General features: G+C 46.5%; 1 protein-coding gene across 3 annotated transcripts in view; it reads right to left on the bottom strand.

Moving 5' to 3' along the window:
• The window catches only part of LOC149858107 (synaptotagmin-like protein 2), a 67,498-nt gene that overhangs the window by 36,326 nt on the left and 14,177 nt on the right, over positions 1-16,995 (bottom strand). For 2 of the 3 annotated variants that reach the window (XM_090060283.1, XM_090060282.1), the window contains exons 2-3: positions 4,263-4,451; positions 3,344-3,962 (exon numbers count right to left, since the gene is read on the bottom strand). In XM_090060283.1, coding sequence (XP_089916409.1) covers positions 3,344-3,444 — 101 coding nt within the window. In that variant the 5' untranslated portion in view covers positions 3,445-3,962; positions 4,263-4,451. The remainder of the gene's footprint in view (positions 1-3,343; positions 3,963-4,262; positions 4,452-16,995) is intronic. The other variant, XM_090060284.1, reaches the window with a different exon arrangement.

Raw genomic sequence — 16,995 nt, forward strand, 5'->3', positions numbered from 1 at the left:
AAAGGAGAGCTCTGGCCACTGTTTCTGCTTTGGGAAGCTGCTCCCTTTGCTCAAGGGTGAAGGGTAGGAAACCAAATTTTAAAGCCTGCTCATGACAAGCCAGTTTAGAGCAATGACTGGTCCAGTAAGGCCTCGCAGAGCCCTGATAGCAATCTAATTCCGTGAAGCTGCCTAAATTTTCAACCAAGCCTGAGCCCAGCCTCTCTTTTTGTGTCTGTGAATGAACTACAGGCACAAACATTAGCAACGGGACTGCTCATCTGATTTGTGCTCATCTACACCTACGGATAGGGAAACTAGAAGGCAGCCTGGGTAGTCAGCCTGGGGACCCTGCTCATCTGTCAAGCTAACCACAGACAGCAGCATTTGGCCAATGGCGAATCCCCAAGAAGTCTCATCAGGAATGAATGTGAATACATCTTAAATGTGTCGCTTGAGGCATTTGATCATCCAGACATGTTCTGCCTTGGTAAGTGTCCTGCCTCACATAGGAAGTCTCAGGCTTGGACTTTCCATGCCGAGTCCACCACCCGCTGACATGCAAATATAGATTTTCTCATACAAGAGCGACTGGGTCAACTCTTCCACTTGAGAGTTTAGTTCTGGGCTTTACTCCAAGTTCTGCCCACGGCAATCCTTCACAAGCGTAAGCAAACACTTCCTATCCCTGGCTGGAAGATGAGGAATGGAGGCAGTGAAGTCTCTGAATATATTTTTACCCCACAGAGGCACTGGGTGGCTAAATCCAGTATTTCCAGGAAGGTACTCAATGAAAGCCCTATGCAATGTGAAAAGCCTACGGGCATCCAGACATTTTATGTAGCCACAATGCTGCACACCGTGGCCACTAGGAAATTCCAGGAAACATTGAGGGTAGAATCCAGAAGCGTCTGCTGCTGCATCTGAGCTAAAGGAGAATCTCCCTTTGCAGTTTAGGGCTCATGAAACACGAATGAACTCTTGTGAACCCACCTACTTGCAGGCTTTGAGGGGATGCACACAAATACGTTCACTGCATGCACTTTCCCAATTACTCCCTCCAAGTAAGCGACTCCCGGGCCAGTGACTCTGCTGAAGCCGACAAAGCGCTGTGGAAACTGGAAACCATTCCCTCGGCAGCTGCAAAGAGGACTGCTAGAAGAAATTCCTATTTATCTCAGGGGCTTTGCCTTTCCCCAGGCTACTGAGTGTGCAGTGCATCTGCCTGTAGCTACGAAGGCTCCAGAGGTTGCCCTGTGAAATCCCTCGGTTCAGAGCAGCATGACAATGAAGGTGGCTCCCTGCATTAGCTGGGCTGGAAAACAGAGCACATGCTGAACATGGATATTCAGTTGTTAATGCAAACCTGAATAGGAGACACCTGCCAGGTTTGCTTAGCTGCCTTCAGCAGGATTTGTCTATTTTTGGCACTTCTGTGGATTTCTTTCATTCCTTTCCTGAACTCCGGAGCCAAACACAGCCTTGATGTAACCATACTGAAACACATTAAGCTGCCAAAAGTATCAATCTGGCCCTTAGACATTTCCTGCAGACAGTAGCTTTCCTCTGGGTCACTGCACCAAACCAAATACAGCATGCAAACAGTTAGCTCTCCTTCCTGAGCACGGCTTCTCTTACTGTAACTGGCCCTGACACGCCCATGGCTGATTTTTTTTTTTTTTGGCACCCAGGCTAATAAGTGTCTTGTTCACTGACCTGTACCTTTAACTCTGCTCCAGTGATTTTGTTTTTGCACAAAAACTTGCTGAGTTAGATCTCTGTTTGCTGGTCCTGCCTTTGTAGAGCTCAGTGCAATTCTGGGAGAGGATTTCTAACACCCTGGAAAGGCTGAGGGTGCCGGAGGGTACAAAGGGGGCAGCTTCCTGTGTGGGTCTGAGGAGCAATGTAGGATTTCACAGCACAACTTCTGGAGCTTTTGTGGCTGCCAGCAGATATGCTGCACACTCAGTAGTGTTACATTTGGGCTGCCTCAGGGCAGGGGCACCGGGTACAGATTGCAGACTCTGCTTCCTGGCAAGCTGTCATGGGGTATTGTGCTTTTGTCAGTATTACAAACTCCCTCCTAGCCCTTGCTCTCAGCACAGCTAGCCTAGCCCCCAGAGAGGGCTTTGCAGGGGGGCGTTGTCCTGCTTTTAGTGAGGTCCTGAGAAAAACAGGGCAAGGTGGGCGATTCCCCAGTTCCCACATGGCCCCTGCACACTTGGGAGAACAAGAGGCAGCACATTTGGTGGGAAAAAGGGAAAGCATGCTTTACCAACTGGGCCCCACACCCTTCCCCTGGGTGGAGGAAAATTCATTAGTCCTCTCCTGCAGGGGCACACAGTGGATAACAATACCGTGCCCCAGTGCTGCACCAGAGGTAATTTATGGTACCTAAAAACTAAGGAACACGTTTTGATCTTACTGACAGTAGTACGAATCATCCACTGTGATCACATTGACTTGAGGTAGCTTCTTCCACCAGTTATTGCTCAGCATAGATCACACACTGAAACCAAAACAATGCATCTTCCTGAAAAGCTTGCTAACATTAAATGTATCCCAGTGTTGGCTTCACCAGAGATAAGGATCTGGGTCTTCCCAAACTCAGACCCCAACCACCAATAGCTCTTGGCTAGCTGATCTCTATAGCCCTCTTCTTGTAACCCGAAGGCTGGACATGAGCCTCCTCAGGAGCTGCTGCAGAAGTCCTGCACAGCGAACATGGGCCCAGACAATGGGCTTAGTCTTTTCTGGCTCAGCAAAAAGTCAAGGGTCATGTCCTCCGCTGGCTTCGTTCCACTGGCTTCAGCTGACCTATGCCGAATGACATCAGCTCACAGCCTGGCCCAGCAGCTTAGCCTCTTGCTCGCTATAAACCCAGAACAACCTGATGGGCAGCATGAACACCTGCTACGGAGCAGCGAGAACTAAATGAAACAGGAAGAATGGTCTTGAAGCTGGGGTACAAGTGAGACAAGCTCTCTTCTTGGCTCCATTGCTGTGGTTGTGCTCTGCCCCTGCCTCTGGATAAGAAATGATGAAGCAGAAGCCAGCCCAGGGAGGGGGCAACTCCCATCGAACAACACGGATCCCCCAATCCGCCAAGACGTGTGGACAAATTCAGGGAGTCACACCCAGCTCTCCTGAAGGAAAGCAGCTGCAAGAGCGACTGAAAATGCAAGGGAGGAGATGGAAGGACTCTTCCGACTCTGGAGGTAAAGGGAAAAGGCCAGTGCCACCTACTGCTCCTCAGACCCACACACATGCATTTACACACACAAAACTATGCAAAACATGCATCCTAGTTTGAGGACCCCTTCCCCAATGATCTCAATATCTGTGAACACTCGGTCTTTCTTACCTGACACGATCACTGTCCTTCTTCTTCAGCTCTGCATCTCTCTGCAGCACCTTCATAAGCTTCTCATATTCCTCCTCCGTCAGAAAGCTTAGGTCCAACATCTTCTCTATACTGCTGTTCAACCAGCTGAAGCACTGGAAGACCCAAAGCTAATTCAGACTAGTCTGCGAGCATGCCAGGAGCAGCCTCCGATGCAGACAGCTTCCGTCTGCTGAACGGTATTAGAGCTCCAAAAGAAAAAAAAGAAAACACCGCACACTTCACACCCCCATGGCAAGGATGGAAGCTGTGCTAAGGTCTGGACTTGTACTTTCAGGCACTAATCAGCCTCTCTCTGACACGGTTTCCTGTGTAGCATGCCTGCTTGTGCCAGGGGAAAAAAACAAAAAAATCTTTCAGGCAGAAGTGTGTTTATTCGCTTTCCTTGTTCACAGTCACAGCATTCTTGAGCCAGTGTCAATCAAGTATCCAAATATAGAGAGGAGCGAGTTTGCCACGGGCTTCAGCTGCAGCAGCAGGAATGAAGGACAAACCCTAAAGTTACAGACATCGACCGCCAGCACCTCTGCTATGTGTCTTGCTCAAAAAAAAAAAAAGCCTGCGTGCAGCTCAGTCACTCCTGCAAAGAAATAGCATCAAGATGCCTTTTTAGATAAACATGACATATGGTGAGCGAATGTGTACACTGGGGGTGTTTAAGCAGAAGTTCCAAAGCAAGCTGTCCTCCTGTTTCTCCAGGTCTCCTACACCCCTTGACATGGCAGCAGCTTAACTAGGAAACAGTCTTTTTTAGTCAGCTGGATGGGAACAGATACACAGCTGTCCCAACACGCAATTTATAAAAGCAGATAAAAGGGAAGAACGTCTCCCTTCCCCCCCCCACAAGCTACACAGCTGTTCTTTGCCTCCATTTTCCCACCTGTAAAATGAAGCTAGTGACACTTCTCCTTTATAAAGCATGTGGACATCGACACTCCAAACAGCAACATGCAATTGCAGTTGATCTGTTAAACTCCTAGAGCTGTTGCGCTGCTCGTCATGTGCATGTCTCCTAGTGCTGCAGCTACATTTGCCATTCAAACAATAGGCTGTTCCATACTTCTGTAGTCTAGCAGGGATCAAGAAAAACCAGGAGTCAACAGTATGTGGACAGGGAGAGCAGGCCATATGCTGCTCTGTTGAAGTGTGCCCTCTTCCCTTCTCCCCTTCCCTCCACTGCAGACAATTTAAGCATTTGGATTTAAGCATTTAAGCCAAGAACAGAGCTAATTTGTCTGCACATAGCACTGCATTGACGTGGCAGCACAGCTTCCTGTACTAGAGCAGAACTAGCTCGGGTTATCCCTTTGTGGTGCTACCTCACACCCAGATGTACCTAAATATGATCCCAATGGCCTGTAGAACGAGTTCCCTCTAGTTTCTCTCAGATGGAAGCTCACAGAAGAGATACAAGGCTTCCAGATAATGGGAAGGATCATCAGTGGGTTTTACCTATAGCACAAACCCACCTGCTGTGTACACCTGTGTAAAGTGCGGCAAGCTCTGCTCTAGCCCGGGTAAGTAGTTTCTCTGCCAACACCTAGCTCACAAAACCACGTGGAATGAGTGTTGCCAATGCCTGTAATTCAATTGAGAGCCTTGTGATACTTGTTGGCTTTCTTAAAGCATCAGCAACTGGAGTCAGGTGACTGTGGGAGTGTAGCAAGTTTTAATGAAAAGCAGTTTTGAAACCTCCATGTTACAAAGAAAAGCTTAAGAAAAAGAAACTTGAAGGATCAAACCCCCAAAAGTAAATAAAATGAACCCAAAGCATATTATAGTTAAACATGCCAGAATTTTAAGCTCAATTTTATTTTGGAAGGCCTTACATGGGATGTTTTATAGTCGGGATTGCCATTTTTGGAAAAGTTATTTTTGTCAGTCTAAAATAATTAGGAAAAAAATCTGTTATTTGTCAATATTATTACGTGTTATTAAGCAAGTGGTTAAAACTGAAATAATTATTAAAATACTAGAGGTGCACTGATACATCGGTCTCATATCAGATCAGCAGCGATATAAGGAAAATTGAGAATTGGCTTTTTTGGGCTTGCATGGACAATAATATGGTCAATAAATGCTGTGTGCATGTGTATAGCCGCACCATTCATGCAGCCAGGAGCACAGCCTGGCAGCATGGAGACCAGCGTTGGGCTGGTAAGTCTGTTGTGGGGAAGGAGTGGGAGGAGGAAAGGGAGAGGGGGGAAGGAAAGGGCATGGGGGGGGCAGATTGAGGCCCCTGGGGTTGGGGCAGGCACTGCCCAGCTGGGGCAGGGCACAGGACGGAGGCATGAGTGGCTCATCTGGCGGGTGCAGGGAGGGGGTGGCAACTCCAGCCACTGCACACAGCCCAGGAGGACGTGGAGGGGGTGAATCTGCACATGGGGCAGATCGAGCTGCTGCTGTGGGCTGGGGTGGTGCCAAGCTCATTCTGGCAGTGGGGCTGGGCCAGGCTGCACTTGGGGCGGGCAACAGTGGCGCTAGGAAGGAGGTTCCTACAGCAAATTCTGGGGCACAGCCTGGTCCAGCCATTGCTGGGAAGAGCCCAGTGCCACCCCAGCCCCAGCCTGCAGCGGCAGCCCGCCCTTGCCCCGCATGGAGATCCGGGAGCACACACACCTCGTGCCCTCCTGGGGCGCTCACACTGACAGGAACCGCCATCCCCCTCCCCTCACTCCCGCGGATGAGCCACTCGTGGCTCCGTCCTGTGCCCCACCCCAGCTGGGCAGCGCCTGCCCTTGCCCCAGTCCTACTCTCTCCGTCACTATGAGGGCCTCAATTTGACCCCCCCATGGCCCTTCCCTCCCCCCACCCATTCCCCCACAACAGACTTACCAGCCTGATGCTGGTCTCTACGCTGCTGGGCTGCATATCAGCTATCATATCAGTATCAGCCAATATGGCTCGTTAAAAATTGGCCATCAGTATCAGCCTAAAAAAAATCTCTGTTGGTGCATTCCTACAAAATACCCACTTTTTATTCCATCTACTGTTTAAATTTGCATTCCTTTCAGCTTAGAATGAAACTTTACCCTGCAATTTCAGTTTGGTTTCCAGGCTGTTTTCCCTTCTGGCTGTCAGGTACAATCATAAAGCTTCAATGATGGGTTTACAGACATTTCTGGGACATGCCTGGATTTAAACTAATGTCTCTGGCAATATTTCTATTAATATCTGCCTTGCCAGAACTTTTACTTATTTATTCTTAACAAAACCTGCAGTTTGTGCCAAAAGTACTTCAGACAATCTCTCCAGAAATGGTTCCTATATATTCATCAACCTCCTAAGTTACAAAGTACCAAAAAAGGAAGACCTCCCGCCCACCAACTTATTTTCAAAATGTTTACTCTCTAGCAATTGCATTTTACTGCAATGGTTTCATTAGTTCGTCTAAGGAAAGAAGAAAGCAAAAACTCAGAACAACAAAGGCACCAAACCACCAACTCCCTTCTTTGTGAAATTGTGTTAAACATCAAACTACTTGAAGCACTTGCTGTGGGAAAGTGTTTCTGTTGCGTGAGAACTCTCCACCTGCTGTTTGGAGAGCTGTCTTCGGCACTGCCGGCCCACTGATCCAGCTCTGATGAAGTCAGTGGAGTTCACCATTATTTGCATGCCTGCCTGCTTTATACATTGGGATCTGAATGAAAGTGTCACCTCTAGCCTACACGTTTCTCGATGTTTGCTCTGCACCTTACCACACCTCAGTGCTCCGGTCTCAGGATTGAAAAGGGAAAATCCTGCAGTTAGTCATCACAGTATGTCGAGATAAAAGCAAGGGAGATAAAATAGACCGTTTATTAGGACCCGGTGGCACAGCAGTAAACAGGGGTAAAAACCAACGGACATATGCAGGGGGTTATTGGGCAGGCCCAGAGCGCTGTGTAATACATGGCGGTCTCTGCAACCTTTCTTAACAGAAGTCACAGCTTTCATTTGTTCTTGCCCTTGAGTGAATACCACACTGGCTTTCTTTGTTATGCTGAGTAATCCTCTCCCCTTTCAAAGGCTAGTTTATGAATAGCTCAGACAACACAGTGACAGGTACAGAATAAGTACTCATAGCTATATATATTTATTTAGTGTGTGTGGTTTCGGCATATTGTTTCAGCCATCTTAAGGTGAAATCATCACCCGTATGAAGAGCTTGAAGGTCACGAGGTAGCATAAAACTGGACCCGAGTCAACAACGTGGGACATGGTTCAAATTTGTCTACAAGGGCATTATGTTGTCATTGCGAAGGCCCCGCTGGTGTAAGTGTGAGGAACAGTGACCCTCGTCCAGTTTGAAAATGGTTGAGAAGTGCCCAATAATGGTGCGGCCAGTTAAATCCTGGATGACTTACTATAGGGTCAGAGATGATGTGATGATTGATCGGTGTTTGTGCTGACTATTCTTTGTGCCACTGAACAGGAAAAAGTCAAAGGATTTTGAAAGAGTGGACCATGTAGGGCGTCCTGAGGGAAGCTGAGCTATTGGTGGGTGGAATATGTCCCGGTGCTATAAATCAGATAGCTATAGCTATAAAACAGATAAAATACAAACAGCTCCCATGGATCACCCACCCACATCCATACCAAGGTCACAGGAGGGACATGAAGCACTGGTTCAGTCCCTGGGCTCCCCAAGCACACTTCTGCAAATTCTTCACTAAGGGAAAACACGGGGGAGGCTTGTAAAATCCTGGGATGATGAAAGGGCCCAAGGGACTGAGTCTTGCAAGTTCTTCTTCTTCCCATGAACTGCCCCAAGCACGTTCAGTGGGTGGGTGCAGACTTGTGCACCCAGAGCTGAACCGAGCCATTCACCAGTGCTAAAATCTGCAGTTATGAGACTGTACATGTGCCACTTAGGCACATAAAAGGAAACAGGATTTAGTTCTGGGTATCCAAGCAGATCTTTTATATATGATTACTATGATAGTTTCCTCCAGAGAGAACCCTATCACAGAAAAGACAATTAATGGCCCTTGGTGAAGAGGAAGGACAGAAAGATCAAGTTAGAGCATCCTGCCTGCAGATCCATGGAAACCCCACACGTTAAGGAGACTGTAACCAGAGTAGAGAGAGGCCCTCTGACACACCTAGTGCCAGCCTCCACCATAACTGCCATCTGCCCCTGCCAGCTGCATCTTTCATCACAGTAGTTTCTGCTTCCCTTTTGAGCTCTTCATACTTGGACCCATGAGAAGCTGCTGTTCTAATGACAGAGTCCCTTGCTCAAATCCACCGAAAATACGCAGACAATACCGTGTTACTCTCAAACTGCCCCTGGCCTACCCAAATCAGAACATGCACAAGGAAAAAGGAAACAAACTCTGTTAAAAAGGCAGAATGGGGTTCTGTGTTTCTAGCTTCCTCATGGACTTCCAGTTGCTGCGTAAAAGTAAAAAGCCTCTTCCCACCAACTGCAAGCCCTGCCTGAAAACTTAGGCAAGCAGAATTACCCTGGATTGCTGTCATCTGCAAAGGTCTTGCAGATCCAATTCTGCAGATCTCCCATCCCCCTGGTGCAGCCTTACTTGCCCTAAAGCCCTTTAACTTTGGTTAAAGTTCTGATGACAGCTGGACTGGACTACAGCCCAGCTCATGCTACCATGTCCACCCTGCCTCAGAAATGCTATATGAAGTAAAAGAAAGGAGTAAAATTGTCTTGCTATGATCCAAAGCCATAGTTCTGATCATGAATACCCACAAGAAACAGGACTGCTGAGAGAGAACACCAAAGTTTCAGGCAGTTGTTATTCTGGACACCATTGCAGCCAGTGAAAAGAAAAGGGACTGCTTTCAGTTTAAGGGAATGGACTGTCAACTGGTATAAATGGGCACAGCTCTGGATTTGGGACCATGTAGACCAGAGGATCTGATCCCAAATCAGTAACTGCTAAAGTTTCCCAAAGGAGACCTCCTATTTTCCTACAGTAAGTGATGCCAAGAGGACATTTTGGTGCCAAAAGGATGTTTGGGATATATCCCAAGCCTCAGCAAAAAGCCCAAGGTAAAAAATTGAGACCCAAAGAAAATGCCAAGCTTCTCTGAAGCATTTTCATATCTAGAAGGCTAATCAGTAACTGAGGCTTGTAAGGAAATATATCTGTAACCCAGAAAGCATGCCAAGGTACACTTGGATGTCATATAGTCCAAACTTGGATGATCAATTCTAACTTCAAATTACCAGGTTATTCAATGGTTTGAACAAGAGTTGTACTGCAAATAGCCACACCTGTAAGGAACAACTTTACATATACAATGCAGTAACCCTTCCTAAGATAAACAGCTCCATTGATGACAAACAAAACATCTTGCAGGAGTAAGGACTACACATGAGAAAATGTCACAAGGCTGTGCTTTAAATTAATTTATCCCCTCCTGCCAAGCCATTTTACTTTTTCTTTACAGAGGAGGGTTTTTTTGTTTTTTTTTTAAACATATAAATCTTCCTCAGAGTGATTTATCTTGTGAAAATGAAATACTTGATAGCACAGTAATGCATGAAACCACAGTTCCTCTTGGAGAGCTGACAACTGAGGGACCTGCCTTCTTATGTGCACTGCACTTTTCTTTTTACCTCCAGCAGATTTAACTCAACTCTTGCTCAAGGCATAATTGTGCCCATGGACTTCTTAAGTAAGCCAAAAATGAACCATACAGGTGAATGATGCCAGAATAAGACACTCACTGTTAACCACTTAACGCTGACTGACCTTACATTATCTGCAGGGCACGCCAGGCTCAGATCTAACCTCCCGGTGCACATCCTGTTTCTGAATCCTGCACATCTTCATTGACACTGGTGTGTGCATAGACTAACAACACAGGCTAAGTAGTTTCCATTTACTGGGTGATGCTATGCATATAAAAGAGAAATAGAACCAAATTAGAAACCTTAATCTGCAAAGCTGGCAGAAACATCCCATTTCAACAGCAACCAACACTAATGCTGGCTAAATACTCACACTATGAGTTGGATCAACAAAGGGTCATTCCAATCTGGACCACATCACTGAGAGACCAAAATGGGACATAGAACTAAACACACGTTCTTTCCTATACTAATCTGACTGAGAAATGGAAACATCTCAGTCTAGCCAAATAATCTTTATCCATCTTGCATACAACAAAACCAGCAGTAGATAGTATTGGCCCTATTTGTCTATTCATTGCAAGAGGAACGTTGCAGCACACTGGAGAGACCACCAGTCCCAGCCCACATGCTGGCACAAAGTAGCAGAGGATATGTCTATACCACTTCGACGGTACTCTTGAGAGTGCTGCCAAGAAGCATGGCCCACCCAGTCATTCCCACTCCCACTCCACACATATCGAACCTAGAAATGAGGCAGTGAAGCCACCCTGAAGACACTCTCCCCCACTGCTCCAGTCATCCCTGTCTTTAGCATACCTCCTTCCAGTCAGCAATATGCAGGCACTTCTCAGTGCTTGCACCACCACTGATTAAGATAGTGTAGGCCAGGACCAAAATCAAATCGCATCATGCTTCAAAACAGAAGTACTCACACCAGTGACACTCCTCAAAGGAGAATCATAAATCATGATTCACAGAGTCATAGAATTGCTAAGATACGTGGCACACTCAACCAGCTTTTACCACCAGAAAAGAAATAAACCCCAATCTCTTTCTGATGAGTTGTTCCCTTAGAAGGAGTTATCTTTATATCAAAATAACTTGAAAACCAATATAAAGGTCACTCTCCAATAGGGGCTGGATGATGCCCATGAATGTCAATAGGAAGTCTTGCGGTGACATAAAAGGGTATTCAACTGGGTATTCACTCCAAGTGAGGGCCCATCAGAGCCTACCGTAGTTAACGATCAAACTCCCATCAACTTCCACGCAGGGTTTCAGGTTCAGAGAAGGGAGTTTCCCAGAGAACCTGTCCAGGTTCCACGCTGGTTGACAGAGAAAGAATTGCTAACCACTCTACCTATGATTATTTTTAAAGCTCCCGAGCTGAATTTTGTGGCTGACTTTACCAAAATTACACTGGCAGAGAACTTGACCCTCTCTGTTCAAAGATTTCATATGAATCATGAGTCCTACCTGACCCAATGCCACTCCAACGCAGGAGCATGAGGTCCAATATTCGTAAGAAAAACCCCAAGTGACTGAGCTTTTCAGAAAACAGCCTTTGACAAGGAGCCTACTGATGCCTTCACAGCGGTCCCAAGTGAAGCTACCAAGCAGGCTGCTCCAGGCTATGCTGGGCTGCCTTGCAAAAGTTCTCACCAGAGACAGTCTTGAGCTTTTAAAACATGGGAACAATCACAGACTAACCAAAGGCAGTCAGGACAGCAGGGAATTTTGAGACTTGCGACACTAGCAAGGTTGACTCTTGAGCTCTTCCCTAACCCACACCAACCGTCCTCCCTTCGCTCCTGTCACAGAATCATGCTCCCCAAAAGGGCTTTGTAGAAATAATGTATTTAACTGATGATGAAGAAGCGTGCAGGGATGCTATGCTTATAACCAGGCCAGTGGCTAGGAGTCCGGAGAGGAGTCTAAGCTCCAGTCCCCAACAGACCCAAACAGCAACAGATGGAGAAGGAAAGAAAAAGGCAGAGAGGATGAGTGGGAGCACTGAGTATGGAGAACCTCCGAGAAGACTGAAAACTGAAAGGAAGACAGCACAAGGAGACGAGACAGAAGGTTGTGTCAAAACTGGCATGGTTGTGTGAGGGAACAAGGACACTACTGGTAGGGGAGGGAAGTGTGGTAGTTATACCAATGCAGCAGATGTTTTTAGAGTGTTTTTAAACATGAGTTGGATCTTGAGTCGCATGAGGAGGAAGAATTTCAGCCAGAGCATCCCTACCTGCAATCCAAGGGATAAAAAAATGTGGTGGCTGCTTCTGGAAATGAAGAACAAATTGTATATGGGGAGGAAAAAAAAAAAGATATGATGTGACCTGGAGCTAATACCAACAATGTAAAATGCAAAGGCCATCTTGTCACATTTCCATGTACCCCCATATCCCATAATGTGCCTTTTTCATCATCTAAGTTTACATGGAGAAAAGATAAAACAAGAAAGGAGTGAGAATTATTGCTAAAAAAGTATATGCTTTGTGGCACCTCCTTGAACATGCTTAGGCTGAAGCCGCTGAAGAGGAACAGTGCAACTCAGAGCGCAAGGACTAGAAACCTCAGTCCATGTATTGCAGCAGAATGTGGCAATAGAGCAACTACACCTGCTTTATCCTGCATGGGTAAACAGGTGGCAAAATGTCCCAGCTCTCTCTGCACTGGCTCTTAGACCATCACTAATCCCAGGACACTTCTGGCACAGAAAAGCAATGGCACAGCTACAGAGCCAGCAAAGGTCTAAGCTATACACACCAGGGTCATTTAAAAAAAAGTCAAATTGGCAAGTGACAGGAAGCGCTATCAGTGTATTGAACATCAGATGCCGAGTTTGGCTGTTCTTAGAGCGCTCATCCACCCTCAGGCTATGGAACTATCTTATCCTTTGTGAATAAAGAGTGGTTCTAGATTAGGGGATGGAGGATGAATCATAGGGCTGGAAGGGACCCCAAGCATCATCGGGTCCAGCCCCCTGCATGAGCAGGAAAGACATCTGGGGTCAGATGACCCCAGCCAGGTGACCATCCAGTCCTCTCTTGAAGACCTCTAGGATAGATGATTGCACCACCTTGTCCCATAGTCTGGACACCCTGGTTGTAAAGAAGTTTTTCCTAATATTCAGCCTGAAACTATCTTCCAGTAGTTTGTGGCCATTGTTTCTAGTTTTCCCTGAGGGTGCCCTGGTAAACACTTGCTCCCCAAGCCCCTGATGTACGCCTCTGATATAGCAGTAAGCCGCAATCAGGTCTCCTCTCAGCCTTCTTTTCTTTAGGCTGAGGAGTCCAAGATCCCTCAGCCTCTCCTCATATGGCTTGCCATGAAAGTCCTTGATCATGCAGGTGGCCTTTCTCTGGGCCCTCATGGGACTCTTTAGCCTGGAAAAGCGTAGGCTCAGGGGTGATCTGATGGCCACCTATAAGTTTATCAGGGGTGACCACCAGGATCTGGGGGAACGTTTGTTCACCAGAGCGCCCCAACGGATGACGAGGTCGAACGGTCACAAACTCCTGCAAGACTGTTTCAGGCTGGACATAAGGAAGAATTTCTTTACTGTCCGAGCCCCCAAGCTGACTTCCTGCCCTTTGGGCAGGGGGCTGGACTCGATGATCTCCCGAGGTCCCTTCCAGCCCTAATGTCTATGAAATCTATGAAAATCTTGAGCTTTAGCACATCCTTGTTGAAATGCAACACTCAGAACTGGACGCAAAACTCCAGCTGCGGCCGCACCAATGCTGAGTAAAGTGGGAGAATCACTTCTTTGGATTTACTGGAGATGCATCAATTAATGTATGCCAGAGTTTTATTGGCCCTAGAGACTACTGCGTCACATTGCTGGCTCATATTCATGCTGGTTACCCCCAGATCCCTTTCATTTGTAGTGCTGGTTAAATCAGTGATGCCCAGCCTGTCCCACGTTGCATTTCTCTACACTGAACCTCATCTGGTTATATTCTGCCCAGCATGCCAGCCTGTCTAGGTCTGCTTGTATCTGCAGCCCATCTGTGGGTGTGTCCCCACAACCCCATATCTTGGTGTTGTCCATGAACTTGGCCAATGGGCTTTTCACCCCCTCATCCAGGTCGTTGATGAAGATATTGAATAGCACTGGGCCAAGTACTGACCCCTAGGGTACGCCGCTGCCCACATCTCGCCAGGACGACACCGATCCATTCATTTGGACTCTCTGTGTCCCACCCCGCAAGCAGTTTCGCACCCACTTGATATCAGGTCCCATAGCTGAGCCTGATATCTTCCAGTTTTCTGATTGGTACCCCATGGGATACCAGGTCAAAGGCTTTCTGGAAGTCGAGGTATATGATGTCAACCGCTTTTATCTCGTCCAGGTGATGAGTCACCTGATCATAGAAAGAAATGAAGCTGATCAGACAAGCCCTGCCCGCAACAAAGCCATGCTGGCTGTCATTCAGTATCATGCCTTCTGCAAGTTTGACACACATAGCCTCTTTGATGAATGTTTCTAGGATTTTCCCTGGAATAGAAGTTAAGCTAATTGGCCTGTAGTTTCCCGGGTCTTTGCACTTCCCCTTCTTGAAGATGGGCACAACATTGGCCCTCTTCCAGTCCTCTAGGATTTCTCCAGAGGCCCATGATTTTTGAAAGACCTTTGCCAGGGGCTCTGCAATTACTTCAGTCAACTCTTGCAGCACTCTTGGGTGGAGTTCATCTGGTCCTGCTGATTTATATACATCTCATTTATTTAATTGATAATACACCAGTTCTATGGCAATGGTGGGAATGGCGTCAATCCCATCCTGCTCGTTCTGTGCCCTACCTGGCATGCTGTTCCCCTTGGTCTTGTGAAAGACCAAGGCAAAGTAGTCATTTAGGAGTTCCATTTTTTCCTGAGTGGTTGTGACCAGGTATCCTGAGGCATTGAACTACGGCCCCGTACTCCCATTAGTTTTCCTTTTACTCCTATGTAGCTAAAGAAGGACTTCTTGTTGTCCTTGATTCTTGTAGCTAGTTTTAGTTCAGTTTCTGCCTTAGCTTGCCTAATCTGGTTTTTACAAGTGCGGGCCATGGTCAAGTAGTCTTCCTAAGAGGCTGTGCCAAGCTTCCATTGTTTGTACTCCTCCTTCTTTTTCTGTAGGAGGGCTGCAACTTCCCTGCTTAGCCAAGAGGGGTTTTTGCCCCTTCTGCTATTTTTTCTCTGTAAGGGTATGGATTTTCTCTGAGCCTTAAGGACTGTATCCTTAAGAAACAACCATTCTTCTCATGCTCCCTTTACCTGTGGTCCTTGGTCTCTCAGGGCATTCTCTGAGCTTATTAAAATTTGTGTTTTTGAAGTCTAAGACTTCGAGCTTGGTATCTGTTTTGCCAGCCTTGCGAAGGACCATGAACGTGATGATTTCATGGTCACTATCACCTAGGATGACCTCTATGTTTAAGTTGGTCACCAGGTCATCCCCTTTGGGCAGGACCAGGTCAAGAACTGCATTGCTTCTAGTTGACCTGTGCACCCCAAGTGGAAAAAAAGCTCTTCGGTGCTGGTCAGGAAGGATCGTGATCGATCAGAGCTGGCCAAGCACTCCTCGCAGGAGATGTCATGGGTGACTTCAACTACCCAGACAACTGTGTCCCACACACGTGGCCTCCGTTAGTTCGTGGGCCAGCGCTAGATAACGTTCCTCCCCTTGGTTAGGCAACCTGTAGTATACACCTACAGTCTGGCCTCTCTTGCTGCGCCTCCCCCAGAGCTTGACCCAAAGAGTTTCAAGCTGTTCTTCTATTAAAAGTAATAGTTTTCTGAAAAGCTGATGAATTAAACACAATGAACACCATTCTCCTCCCCCTTATCCTAGTTTTACAGCAGAGTATCCACAGTGATGGGTATGGACTCCCACCTGACTTAACACTGCTCCAGAGCAGAAGCATATATGATCCAATATTCATAAGAAACAACCCAGGTGACTGAGCTTTTCAGAAAACAACCTTGGACAAGGAGCAGCTGATCTGATACAGAATAACTTTAAATAGCAGCAGCTGGCTAGTTTTCTACAACAGTCTGCCATGAGAATGTCTTCTCTATAGCTGTACCTTTCCTGCTAGGGATCAAAGCCCAGCCATGAGGTTCTCACCTCCCCAAATTGCTTCTGTGAAGTATTTGATTGTTCAGGTTTGCCCATCTCAGAATGGAAACCCGGCAGCAAAGTAATTTGTTCGGATCAACCTGTCACAGACTCTGTTTGGCCTCCTGTACAATACAGGAGTTGTACATGGCCCAGTTTGTCATTCCCATCCCAAGCACAGTGCCGAATGAATAACCTTTACTGGTAACAATGGGAGAATGCGGGTCTGGAACACGCCATGAGGTAGCCGTGGAAGAATGCAGCTCTGGTCAGATCAATGGCTTTTCATTCTGACAAATGTTCTTGTTCCAGTACGAAAAGCATCACTTAACTACATGTGAGCATGACCTGGGATGGAGTTGCACTTTCAGTATTGGCACACAGTCTAATACTTCTTGCTGTAATGGAGAGTTCCAGCCACACTATTACAAAAATCTCCTACTTCTTCACTTTACATAGAGAAGTTCTTTGATCAAAATGGTATTGAGATGCTTTTAGGAACAGAGATATTGCGAGTTGGATGAGACTAACTGGATTGGACTAATACCAGGTAGTATAGAAAAAGCTCAAAGAAACACTAATGGGGAGGAAAAAACCCTGCTCTTGGAAGAAACTTCTTTTTAACCCCTGTCAATCACTATTTGTCTCATGTCATTAATGAAGTATGATGATTTATCCCTTATAAACATGTGTGCCCTGCCTCATGTATGTAGTTGTGTGATGCTTTACTAAATTCTACTAATTCTTTCCATCATCTGTATTTTGTGGCAGTGGAGTCCATAGGTTAATTCTGTAGTAGATAAAAATATATTCCCTTTCGTCCATTTTATATTTGTTGCCCTTTAATTTCAACAAGTTCTTGTTCCTACAGTATAAAAAAAAATAACTAAGCAGGCCTTACTGGGTTAAAATAAACAGAC

The sequence above is a fragment of the Crocodylus siamensis genome, chromosome 8 (assembly GCF_052110815.1).
Source record: "Crocodylus siamensis isolate JL-2025a chromosome 8, ASM5211081v1, whole genome shotgun sequence".
Taxonomy (NCBI): Eukaryota; Metazoa; Chordata; order Crocodylia; family Crocodylidae; genus Crocodylus; species Crocodylus siamensis.